The 13549-nt window shown below is 41.1% G+C and overlaps 1 protein-coding gene across 1 annotated transcript in view; it reads left to right on the top strand.

Annotated features, from left to right (window-relative positions):
• Positions 1–13549, top strand: part of EPHX2 (epoxide hydrolase 2) — a 72437-nt gene that overhangs the window by 51236 nt on the left and 7652 nt on the right. Inside the window, exons 12-15 of the mRNA XM_027852996.1 lie at positions 4533–4610; positions 6327–6357; positions 9985–10081; positions 12246–12315. Coding sequence (XP_027708797.1) covers positions 4533–4610; positions 6327–6357; positions 9985–10081; positions 12246–12315 — 276 coding nt within the window. The remainder of the gene's footprint in view (positions 1–4532; positions 4611–6326; positions 6358–9984; positions 10082–12245; positions 12316–13549) is intronic.

The raw sequence follows: 13549 nt of genomic DNA, 5'->3' as shown, positions 1-13549 counted from the left end.
TTAGACTACAGACTTTTCCATTAAATATCCTGAGCTTTCTATGCTTTTGCTTGTGATTTTCTTTATGCCTAGGATACTCCTTCATATTTGCCTATTAAATCTAACCATCAGTCAGTCAATAAGCATTTATTAAGCACCTACTAAGTGCTAGCATTGCCATAACTAGTAGTTGTTATTTCTGGGGTAAGCAGCATAAAATGTTTTCAAATATTTTAATTTTTCCCAATTACATGTTAAAAACAATTTTTAACATTTATTTTTTAAAATTTTGAGTTCACTCTTTTTATTTTTGATACTGGTAATTTGGATTTCTCCTTTTTTTCTTTTTACTCAAATTAACCAATGGTTTATTTTATTGTTTTTTCTTCCATAAAGTGAGTTCCTAGATTTATGTATTATTAGTTCAATGGTTTTCTTCCAGTTTTATTAATCTCTCCTTTGATTTTCAGTATGTCCAATTTGGTGTTTAACTGGGGATTTTAAATTTTTTTTCTAGGATTTTGGGTTGTTTTTTTTAGAGACAATTAGTATTAAGTAATTTGCCCAAGGTCACACAACTAGTAAATGTCTGAGACTGGATTTGAACTCAGGTTCTCCTGACTCCAGGGCCAGTTCGCTATCCACTGTACCACCCAACTGGCCCCTTTTTTCTATTTTTTTTTTAGTTGCATGCCCAGTTCATTGATCTGTTCTTTCTCTATTTTATTGATGTAAGCTTTTAGAGATATACATTTTCCCCTAAGTACTGCTTTAGCTGTATCCCACAAATTTTAGTATCGTGTCTTATCGTTGTCATTCTCTTTAATGAAATTATTTATTGTTTCTAGGATTTGTTCTTTGACACTCATTCTTTAGGATTAGATTATTTAGTTTCCAATTAATTTTAATCTATGTTCTCCCAACTCTTTATTGAATATAATTTTTATTGCATTATGGTCTGAAAAGGATGCACTTAATATTTGTTTTTCTGTATTTGGTTGTGAAGTTTTCATGCCCTAATTGATGGTTAATTTTTGTGTATGTGCCATGGAACACTGAGAAAAGATGTATTCCTTTCTATTCCCCTTCAGTTTTCTCCAAAGGTCTATCATATCTAACTTCTCTAAAATTCTATTCATTTCCTTAACTTTTTTCTTTTTTATTTCTTTGGTCAGATTTATCTAGTTCTGAAAGGGGAAAGTTGAGGTCTCCCACTTAGTATAGTTTTATTGTCTATTTCCTCCTGTAACTCATTTAATGTTTCCTTTAAGAATTTGGATGCTATACCATTTGGTGCATATATGTTTAGTATTGATTATTACTTCATTGTCTATGGTACCTTTTAGCGAGATGCAGTTTCCCCGTTTACCTCTTTGAATTAGGTCTATTTTTGTTTTTGCTTTACCTGACACCATGATTGCTATCCCTGCTTTTTTTTTATACTTCAGCTGAAGCATAATAGATTCTATTCCATCCCCTTACCTTTACTCTGTGTGTGTATCTCTCTGCTTCAAGTGTGTTTCTTGTAAACAGCAAATTGTAGGATTCTGTTTTTTAATCCACTCTGTTATCCATTTCCATTTTATGAGTGAGTTAATTCCATTCACATTTATAGTTATGATTACTAACTATATATTTCCCTCTATGCTATTCCCCCCCCCATTTATCAAATCAACTTTTAAAAATAAAATTTAGTTTGGGGAAAAGAGACCCCAAGATACCATCCCATGGGGGAGACAAAGACAAAGTATCTTGACTCCTCTGTGAGCAAAGGACCCGGAGACACTGTGGGGCTGCTGCTGGGTAGGTTGTGATGCAGCGAGAGGGGAAGGCAAAGAGGGAAAAAGGGGCACAGGCAGAGCCAGGGTGGAGCTCACCCAAGGAATTGCCACAAAGTGGAAGAAGTAGGCCATCTGTTTGCATCCTATTATAACTAATTACTAGATGCTGGGTTTTTGGTTTTATACTGTTGAAAGGCTAAAGTGCTGCGCCTGTCCTCTGAATTTCAGTGGCATATCCATAAAGGTGAAATGGATTGAAATTCTAGTCAAAGGGGACAATTAGCCCCCTCCAGTCTTTACATGCTGTCTCTCACCTGTGTTCCCACAGGTGTCTTCAGTGCCTAAAGTGTATTCCCTCTTCATCTCAGCCTTTTTGATTCCTTGTCTTTCTTCCAGTGGCACCTGGCTGAGGTGCCACTTGTTCCAGTATGCCTTCTCCAGTCTCTCCAGGAGTTAAGACTCTTCCCCTTCTCAAATTTCTGAAGATCGCTTTGAAGGGATCTCTCCTTTGCCCCTTTACTCTCTACCTTTTATCTTATTCATGTTGTATCTCCAAGTAGAATGAACATAAACTCTTAAAGAGAAGGGACTTTTTCAAGTCAAGTCAAATCAACAAGCATTTTTTAAGATTTCCAGTGTACCAGACTCTGGACTAAGCACTGAAGATACAGAGAAAGGCAAAAGATGGTCCCTAGTCTTAGGGAGGTCTCAGTGTAATGGGTGAGACAATATGAAAACAACTATGTATGAACAAGCTATGGATGGTATAAATTGGAGATAATCCACAGGGGCAAAGCACTAACATTAAGAGGATCAAGAAAGGCTTCCTATAGAAGGTAGGATTTTAGCTAGAACTTGAAAGAAGCCAGGGAAGCCAAGGAGCAGAGATGAGGAATAAGAGTGGGAAGCAGTCAGTGAAAATGCCCCAAATCTGGAGGTGGAGTGTCTTGTGTGAGTAAGGAAGCCAGTGTCACTGGATGGCTGAATATGTGTCGGGGAGTAAGGTATAACAAGACTGGAAAGGTAGGAAGGAGCCAAATTGTGAAGGACTTTGAATGCCAAACACTATTTTGATTTTTGACCTTGGAGGTGATAGGGAGCCACTGGAATGACATGGAAGAAGATTAATTGGGCAGCTGATTAGAGGACAGAGTAGAATAGAGAGAAACTAGAAGCAGGGAGAGCCACCAGCAGACTATTATGGCACACATCTGCAATCCCTGCTGCTGGGAAAGGATAAGACTTTGTTGTTCAGTTGTTTTGTTGGGGTTTAGGGATTTGGGGGTGCTGGGATCCCAAAATCACATCACGCGGGTACTGCCCAAAAGAATTTGACCCAAGCCTTCTTTCAGCCAAAGACAAGGTTTATTAGAACATCCATCGCATTGGACAGACTCTTAAGGAGTGTGAACATTAGTGAGCTATTGGCTAGATTACAAGAATCTGAGCATCTCAATGGAGACAAGATGGACCTTATATACAGAAAGACTGTGGGAGAGATGTAGGAGTGGCCAAATAGTCTGTGAGGTGATAGAATGCCAGGGACCTGGATCACATGGCCAAGGGAGAAAGAAGCCTAGCTAGGATTAAGGGTAGGAAGTGGGGCGGGGCATAGGGAAGTAAGACAGTGGAGGGCTAGGCTAGGTTAAGGGTAACAGAAAATTGGGAGATTGGGCATAGCCACAATGAAAGGCCAGTTGATGGGATTATAGCCTCAGGCAGACGCCAGAGATTTGGCCATGTGGGAAAGTCCTGGGCTTTTCCTTTCTGGGATCCAGATTCCAACCCCATCAGTTTCAGTCCTGTCCGACCCTTCATGACCCCATTTGGAGTTTTCTTGGTCAAGATACTGGGGTAGTTTGCCATTTCCTTCTTCAGCTCATTTTACTGATGAGGAAACTGAGGCAAACAGGGTTAAGTGATTTGCCCAGGGTCACATAGCTAGTGTCTGAGGCTAAATTTGAACTCATGAAGATGAGTCTTCCTGATTTCAAACCTAGTGCTCTACCCACTGAGCTACCTAGCTGTGGTACCTAGACATCGTGGTATAGGGGGGATGGGGTGGGGGGAAAGCATTGGATCTGGAATCAGAGGACCTGTGTTCAAATTCCAGCTCCACAACTGTGACCTTGAGTAAGTTACTACACCCCTCCTGGCTTCAATTTCGTCATCCGTGAAATACGGATTAGTACGACTTGATGACCTCTGAGTATCCTTCTGGCGTTACATCTATGATCCTGCCTTCCTGGGTTCACATGGGGACATAGGGGTACAGATGTAGACTCGGAAGGGACCTGAGAAGCCGCCAGGCCCGATGCCCTTGTTTTACTGTTGAGGACGCAGAAGCTGGGCAAACAGAGTGATCTGGCTGAGATCACACAACTAATGCACAGTAGAAATGGGACTGCCTCAGACGCTTGACACTTACCAGCCATGTGACCCTGGGCAAGTCACTTAACTCTGATTCCTCACCAAAAAATAAAATAGAAGAAATGGGACGGGAACATAGTAGGTTCTCTCAGCTCCAGAACCAATCTTCTCTCTACTGCACCGCGATGCCTTCCTTTGTAAAATCTCAAAGTGGCTCCTCTGACTGCTCCGATTCTTATTGTTTTCCAGGTTCGAAAATGTAGGCCTTCAAGAAAAATGACTTGCCCAAGGCAACTAGCAAGTCATTTGGCCGACCTCGGCCTCCAGGAGAGGAGAGCTGGGGCTCAGGGGAGCCTTCTTTCCTTTGGAGCGTTCTTCACTTTGCCTCCACTGTCTTTTCAGGGAGTGGCAGAGGCCGAACTGGAGAAGGACCTGACCTGGACCTTCAAAGTGATGTTCCGAGCAAGTGATGAGATGAAGGTACATATGCGCATGCCACATTCCGGGATGTGTAGGGTGCTTGCTGCACCAAGGGCGGCGGAGAGCTGTGGGAAGGAAACTGGTGGCTGATTTGGCTTTAGGGGAGGAAGCAGGAAGCAGGGTATGTCTCAGCATGTGAGGCATACCCCGGAGGATCGGAGCCTGACCTTCTCTACTCTTTTTACTGGCTCTGTTACTAAACAAGGACCTCTAACCTTCTATTTTAGTTCCTGCCTGCCCCACCCCTAGATGGGGGAAAAAGTTTTTACCATTTCACATCACAGTAGAATGGAGTGAGATGATAACAGCAAGGGTATTGCTATTACCTACCCTAAGACCTTTTATTTTTATTTTTTTGGAGGCGATAGGATCAAGTGACTTGTCCAAAGTCACACAGGTAGTAAATGTCTGAGGTCAAATTTGAACTCAGATCCTCCTGAATCCAAGGCCGGTGTACCACTTAGCTACCCCATCTACCCTGAGATCTAAAGGTTGATCAGGAGATCCTACAGACCAGGGTCATGGAAAGAACACAGATTTAGAGTCAGAGGTCTTGGGTTTGAATGTTGCCTCTGCCACTTCCTGATTGCATAACCTTAGGCAAGTCACTTAATCTCTGGACCTCAGTTTTCTCGTCAGTAAAATGGGAGGGTTAGACCAGATGGCCTTTGAGGCCACATCTGGCTCCAAGTCTGGAGACCTGATCTTTCTTCTGCAGTCCAACCAGCTCATCCAAATCTTTGAAACTCTCCTAATCTTATTTTCTCTAATTGTGTTACAATGATTGTGTACTACTTAATAGACTCTTTCTCCCAAGCGTCCCTTCAGTTACTAAATTGTGTTTACTTTAGAAATAAATGATTTTAAAGCCAAAAAGGGACTCGAATCCATACCTCAAGAGTCTATTCTATCAATTACCCTCATTCTTCTGGTGAAGCAATTGAGGTCTGCAAAGATTGAGTAATTTGGGATATGTGACTCTGGGTGAGATCTCTGGGTTAAAGGGCATAGATATTTTAGTTACTTTCTTATCAGAAGTCTAAATTGCTTTCCAGAAAGATTTGACCAATTCACAGCTCCACTAACAATGTATTAGTGTGCCTGTCTTTCCATAGCCCTTCTGATATTGACTATTCCCATCTTTTGTCATCTTTGCTAGTTTGCTGGGTGTAAGATGATGCTTCAAAGTTATTTTCATTTTCGTTTCTCTTATTAATACTGATTTAGAACAATCTTTCACAGAGTGGCTAATAATTTGTTATTCTTTTAACAACTATTTGTCCATATCCTTTAAGGACATCCATTGGGGAATGACTGTTAGTGTTTATATATTCTTATTAGGTGTTCATTATGTATCTTGTATCTTAGCCCCTTATCAGAGATTTTCGATTCAAAGATTTTTCCCCCCAATTGGCCACATTCTTATCCTAATTGCATTGATTTTGTAAGTGCAAAAGTTTTTTAATTCCACATAATTGAAATTATCTATTTTATGGTTTGTGATCACCTCTATTCTTTGAGATGTGAAAAGTATCTGATCTGATTCTCTCCTTTTTTTGAAAAATGGTGTGACCTTTATAATTCAGACTGAGTATCCATCTTGAGTTTATTATGGCATGTGGTATAAAGATATTGAACTAACAGCCAAACTGTCATCTTTTGTAAGAGAGTTGTTTTTTTGTTTGTTTGTTTTGTTTTGTTTTCTCTTTCTTGCAGTTTTTCACAATGGAAAGTCCTCTTGAAAAAGGTGAGAAACATCATTGACAGAGGATGATTGGAAGGGTCAGGGAAGGAACTGACAAGATCTGTGAGAAGTTTCTCTTTAAATATTTTTTTTTACTCCCATGTCTCTCTCTGCAGTCTAACTATAGTGATCTTTTGGGCTCTCCCAGCCTTTTGTTACTGCTGTTGCTGATAAGTCATTTCAGTGGCGTCCAACTCTCTGTGACCCCTTTTGGGTTTTCTCGGCAAAGATACTGGAGTGGTTTGCCATTTCCTTCTCCAGCTCATTTTCCAGATGAGGAAACTGAGGCAAACAGGGTTAAGTGACTTGCCCAGGGTCACACAGCTAGTGAGTGTCTAAGGCCAGATGTGGAGTCAAGAAGATGAATCTTTCTGACTCCAGGTCCAGCAATTCTATCCACTATGTCACCTCTCCTAGCCTACCATTTGCTATCTGTGTGACCTTGGGCAATTTATTATACCCCTCTAGGCCTCTGTTTTCCCACATGTAAAGTGATGACAGTTGGACTCAATGAGACTTCTGAGATCTTTTTTACAGCTTTAAATCTGTGAATTATGAATTATGGCCTGTTTTCTCCCAATTGCTTTTGATGCCTGAGTCCCAATACGTAAGCTAAGCTCCAAAGTTTACCACTTACCCTAGCATGTGATCACTTAGTGGCTTTTTGGCCAATCTTTCAGGCTGCCCCCTTTGCCCCCCACCCAAAGTATCTGTCCTCCTCAAACCTGTTTTTTCTTTCTCTCAAACCTTCCTGAGTGACTGCATTTCCCATTTTCCTGCTCTTGATTGGAGCTGTTCTGTCAGACTTTTTAAATAGTACAACTCCAGACTTACCTCTCCTGTCACTGTGGAGAAAATATAGATTAAAGCGCATTGGAAAAGGTAGTAAATGTCTCTGGTTAGTATCACTGCCAGTCTCTTTGCCTTTCCCTAGAATGACATAGGTTTTGCTGTGAAGATACCCAAAGCTAAAAAAATACCTGAGGTCGTTTTATAAAAATCAGACTTTTCATTTGTGCCATAAAGTTCCTTATTGACAGGCTTCATAGAGACACCAATGGTATTGGCTATTCTGTTCAGAAAAGGAGTTCTTAATCTTTTTTTTTGCCATGGACCCCTTTGGCAATCTGGTGACATCTACGGGTCTCTTCTCAGAATGATTTTTAAATACATAAAATAAAATACATCGGATTGCAAAGAGAACCAATTATATTGAAAGTTATCAAAACTAAAATCATAAAAATATAAAAAAATTTTAAAATAAGTGCATGGATACCAAGTTAAAAATCCCTGACATGGAGTGTTGAACAGGCACAGTGGAGATACAGACATAGACTTTTTACCCACAATGTGTTGGTAAATGTTTAACAACAAGCTGTCTGGGGTAAAAAAAAAAAGTGTGACACACCTTTAAGTTTAATCTCCATTATTAACATTTTCTCCATCACTTTCTTAAGTCTAGACAATTAAAAAAAATAATCTACAAATCAAACCCTGATTTGTAGCATTTTCTGATTTCCAAGATGTTAAGTGCTTACACTGAAAATTTAACAATCACCTCACAGGTTCAAGCTGATTCTAACACATCCCTAACCCCATTCATTTTAGCTCTCTTGCAGTTCCCCCATCCTACCATGGGATAGGCAGCTAGGTGGTACAGTGGATAGTGTCTGGTCTGGAGTCAGGAAGACTCATCTTCCTGAGTTCAAATCCGGCCACCAGACACTAACTAGCTGTGTGACCCTGGGCAAGTCACTTAACCCTGTTTGCTTAAGTTTCCTCATCTATAAAATAAACTGGAGAAGGCAATGGTAAACCAATCCAGTATCTTTGCCAAGAAAACCCCAGATGGGGTCATGAAGAGCTAGACGCTGAACAACAACAAAAACCATGGAATAAGAAGCTTCTTGGTCGCTTTTGTAGGCCCAGTAGCCTGAGCCAAACAAAACATGCCCAAGCTCATTCTTCTTAAGGGGTGAGTGGATCAGTGAGTGGTCCTGGGTGCCCAGGTCCAGTAAAGTCTCTCAATAAAGTGTTGCTGGGCATGCCTGATCCAAGCCTTCCACAGGGGGTTGCAAACAAAATCCTAAATATAACCTCATTCCTTTAAGGTGTAAAGTTTAAGCTCAGCAAGTTGATTTAGCACCCTGTCCTATCTCCATCAACCCTCTCTATCCGTTCTCTAAGCTGAGCAATGCTGACCTTCGGTAAAAATGTCTGATGACAAGTCCCAGGTAAAGGTGGGAAAACTGAGGCTCTGCCAGGGTAAGTGAGTCAGCTGTTCAATATACTTTGGTCATTTGCAAGGTACAGAGCTCTGGGAATTACCAAGGAAATTAAAGACACAGGCCCTCTTACTGTCCTTCATACCTGACTCTCCATTTCCCTTGCACAAGCCTGGAAGGTGCACCCTCTTATATTTTATGTGACATAATAATATGTTATATATTATATATGTGCTACCTCTATCTCTTATATTTCTAATTTCCTAGCAAACTCAAGCCAAACTTCTTTCATGATTCTTTCATAATCCCCTCCATAGTTCCTTCTCCTTGCATGCATAAATCATCTTGTATTTATTTTGCATACATCTTACATATACTTACATATATATACACACCATCCCCCAAAATAGAATGTAATCTCCTTGAGGGCAGGGACAATTTCATTTTTTGTCTTTGGATCCCCCAGTACCTGGTATATGACTTAAGAAACACAAGTTGACAATTGCTTGATGGGGGAAACCAAACAAGCGGAGATAAAAAATATTCAGGAACACTAACCAGGAAGTGCATAATTATGGGCAAAACCAATGACAACCATGCAGGATCATGGAGAAATATATGTGTTAGTGATATTGGGTTGCTAAAAGGATTGACATCACCCTCATTCTGAGAGACTACCTGGTGTTGGAGTTTTCAGTCAGTTTTTTAAACTTAGGTGGGTCATGACTAGACAGAGAAGAGTGGGGAATGGAATGTAGGTTGGCTTAGTGCATAGGACCCAGGATATGTTGTGGGTAATGGTAAACAAGGGGAAAGTAGCAGTAGGAACCCTAGAAGGCGACCCCAGAGGCTACGTAACACAATACCCATATTGTACCAATGTGGAACCTACAGCCTAGCAAGATTAAGTGACTTTTCTGAGGTCACACTGGTAGTAAGCACCAGAGGTAGACTTTGAACCCAGGTCTTCTGACTCCAGATAAAGTGAAATAGGAAATAAGGGCATCTCAATAGTGGAAGCAATGGTTGGAAGGCCCTTGGAAGGACTGCATGGTATAGTCAGAAAAGTAGTGGATTTCAGCTCTGACCACTTAGGGTCAAAATCATGCCTCTGCTACTTACCCCCAGTTAACCTTGGACAGGTCATACCTGGCACTCTCTGGGCCTCAATTCCTCCATTATAAAATGAGGAGGCGTTGGTGCTGAAGGTCTATTCCAACTCTGGACCTAGAATCATAGATATACTATAAGAAGCAACTAAGAGTCACAACACACTTCAGAAACAGGAGAGTGATGTGATCAAACCGATGAGGTGCTCAAGGTCACCCATGGAATGAATGACATCAGTTATGGAAACCCGAGAAGCAGGAATGCAGGAATGCAGATAAATGTCTTTCTTCCATAGGAATTCTGCCAAAAACTGGGAATCTCCCATCGAGTTGGATGGTAACAGAGGAAGAGATTGAGGTCTATGTGCAGCAGTTCAAGAAATCTGGCTTTAGGTAAAGTATGAATTCAGGTGAAGATGATTTCCTATCATGTGAGGGGTTGGATGGGGAAGAAAGGCTGGCCTTCGCGGAGAGAAAGTGAGTTAAGCCTGTTTGGTCTTGAAGGGCTGTTCTTACTACCAACGCCCAACAGCTCAGTTCCTCCCCTTCTTTTCCCTTCCTGAGGGGCACCCCTTAAAAATGAATATTTCCAGCAGCATATGAATGCCTCTATATCAGAATGGTGTAGCCCTACCTTCTAGCCCTACCACTGAGAAACATTTTTTGAGGGGAGTGGGGTGTGAAGGAGATCAAATTATTACTCTTTACAAATAAGGGGACTAGTGCCCAGAGGAGTTGTGACTTACCCAAATTCACATTGCTAGTAAGTGTCTGAAGTGGGATTTGAACTAGGTCTAACTCTATCCCAGGGGTGGAGAACCTGTGACCTTGAGGCCACATGTGGCCTTGTAGATCCTTAAGTGTGACCTTTTGACTGAATCCAAATTTTACAGAACAAATCCTGATTTGTTCCCCACCCCCTCCATCCATTGCATCATACTGTCTCTCCCTGGTGACCGTATGCTTTTTTCACGTTATGGGACTGAATATCCTCATGGTATCTGGACACTCCTCAAACACAGCACCACCCCCTCCCCCATTTCCTGCCCCACCCCCACCCAGACAAAGGAATCCTTAGGATTCATAAAGAGAAAGGTTTTCTGGGAGAATCTGAGTCCAAAAGATACTTTTTTCAGGTATCTATTACCCATTTTTTATTGGGTAATTCCTCTTATAATTCTTCTCCCCCACCCCTCCCACAAGAGGCAGTGTGCTTTAATGAGTAGAGAGTAAGCTTGAAGGTCAGGAAGACCTGGGTTTGAGTCCCTCCTCTGCCATGCTCTGGCTGTGTGACTCTGTAAATGTCTCTTAGCTTCTCAATACCCCCCTGCCAATCCCCTAAATTGAAGAGAAGGTAGGAATGTATTTTCAAAAAGGGAGTTTCCTCACCAATGAAGTCACAAGTCTAGTCCCTACCTCTCCCCACCCTCCAATTTTGACAGCCCCTTCAGAAATGGTGTTCCAGAGCAGAGGTTCCCAAACTTATTTGGCCTACCACCCTCGTTTTTAAAAAATTACTCAGTGCTCCCCTGGAAATCTACTTCTTTAACCCTTTAGCTTTTTTTTTTTATTTGCATCATTTAAAAAAAATAATATAAATTTTTTTGAAATAACACATCTTAAATTTAATAATTTATTGTAAATTTGTGGGTTTTTTCTGTATTAAAATTTTGATGATGCAATATTGCATCATATAACTGTGTAGTATCATGTTGTAAACAAGTTATTACATGCACATATTCCTGCCCATGCCTGCTGGACTTCTCGACAATGCCAAACACACTTGCCTGCCAATACTTGCTTGTTAAGAACTGTTGTCAAACTTGACCACTGATCAGTTATAACTTGCATTTTGTGTGTTTATTTGGAAAATAATGTAATCACTACAACTTTAACTGTTACACAACAAATGAAACATTTATGAATGTTTTTTTCAAAATTTTCTTTTCTCTTTTTTCTTTATGCATCTACCACCCTCTTATTTTTGTTCAATGCCCCCTCCATTGCACCAGAGGCTACTACCGCCCCCCTGGATCATTTTAGTCACCCCCAGGTGATGGTATTGTCCACTTTGGGAACTTATGAGTAAAAGGAGGATGCTAATGGGGGAACGGTCTTCGGAGTAATTTCACTGACCCTGAAGTACCCAGCACCCAGAGTAATGAGCAGCAGTTAGCCCAGCTCAAGTTCTTCTAGACTAAATGCAGGTGCTCATGTGTTTGGGTTGTGTGGCAAATCAGAGGATACAGAGCATACTAGCACCTTCTGGTATGTAGAATCTGAAATCAGTGACATCAGTAGCTTTTCCCTTCATCCTTAAGGGCAGGCCCAGTTTTAGTTTGGACTTTTTATCTTTAGCACCCACCACAGTGCCCAGAACGTAATAGTCACTTTATAAATGCTTGTTGATCATTGATTGATTGATCAGGAGGAAACAACATATGCTCTGAGAAAGGGGACCACCTCTCATTTCAAACCTTCTTTCTTTCAGGTTCAGGGTTCAGTAGGAATCATTCATTGAAAGAGCTTGCCAATTTTCCTTCTTCTGCTTCCCTAGGGGTCCCTTAAACTGGTATCGGAACATGGATGCAAATTGGAAGTGGGGCTGTACTGCTGCCGGAAGGAAGGTGAGTGCCGTCTTTAGGAAATGAGGCAATGTGGTACACAGGAAAGAATATGGCACTTGAAGTCAGAAGGGGCCTGACTTCAAATCCCATCTCTGATACTTTACTAGCCATGTGACTGGGGCAAGTCAGTTCCTGTTTCTGAGCCTCAGTTTTCCTCATCTGTAAAGTGGAAATGACAATATCTGTAGTACCTGCTTCACGAGGTTTTGCAGGGCTCAAATGAGATAATGTATGGAAAGTAATTTGCCAACTTTGAAGCTCCATAGAAATGTCATTTATGCTCCTGTCCCCCATTGTGGCATGGGGGCAACTCTGGGTCCTTGAAGGCTCTGCCAGTGGATCATAAACTTTGGCAGGTCCTCTCATGATGGAAAAACTTTGCATATGGTCCCAGCAGCAGACTGCTTTCTATGGTCCAGCCTAATTAAGTTTAGAGAGACTGAAGACCCTGGGCTGGCCACTCAGTGATAAGCTTTTGGGGTATAACAACCCATGAAACACCATTACCATATCATCATCATCATCATCATCATCATCATCTGTTATCATCCTTTTAATGTAAATTTTATTGATAACTTTTGTTTTTTACATAGCCTCAATTCCCCTATTATGCATCCCTCCTTCTCTCCAACCCGAGTCATCCCGTATTAGAAAGATTTTTCAAAAGAGAGAGAGAGAAGAAAAATCATAAATACAGCTTTTAAAAATCTGAAAATATATACAATGTTTCATCCCCATGGACTTTCCACCTCTGCCTTGGGCAGAGAGGGGGAAAAGGAGGGGAGATAACAATTCTTCGTAATTATGCAACATTCATGTATTATTGTTTTGTGGTGGTTGTTCTTTCTGTTTACGTTGTTACAGTCATTCCTCATACAGCGTTTCCACAAAGTCTTAGTGCAAAGCTTTAATAATTAAGCTTTTAATCTGTAACAACTCTGAACTGCACTAAGACTTTTGGGACACTCTCCCGAGTCCAAGATCTGTAAGGATGACCCTTCTATGGTATCCAGGGGCAAAGATCTGCTCCCGAATCACCATTACAAAGTCTTCCCTTTCCAGAAATAAATCTTTACTGTTCAAGTCATTTTTCTGATGCTTTTTGTTGACATATTATTAGTTGAGTTCATGTGGATATTGCCTATGGAGAGGCCTTTTGATTCCATTTGTGAATCTTAGCTGTTTCATAGACACCATCTGAAGGCAAATCACTTTCAGTTACATTTGGATAAGT

Source organism: Vombatus ursinus, unplaced genomic scaffold (assembly GCF_900497805.2).
Source record: "Vombatus ursinus unplaced genomic scaffold, bare-nosed wombat genome assembly UNPS02000580.1, whole genome shotgun sequence".
NCBI classification, from domain to species: domain Eukaryota; kingdom Metazoa; phylum Chordata; class Mammalia; order Diprotodontia; family Vombatidae; genus Vombatus; species Vombatus ursinus.
The sequence above is the reverse complement of the archived record's forward strand: the minus strand, read 5'-3'. Positions and strand labels throughout refer to the sequence as shown.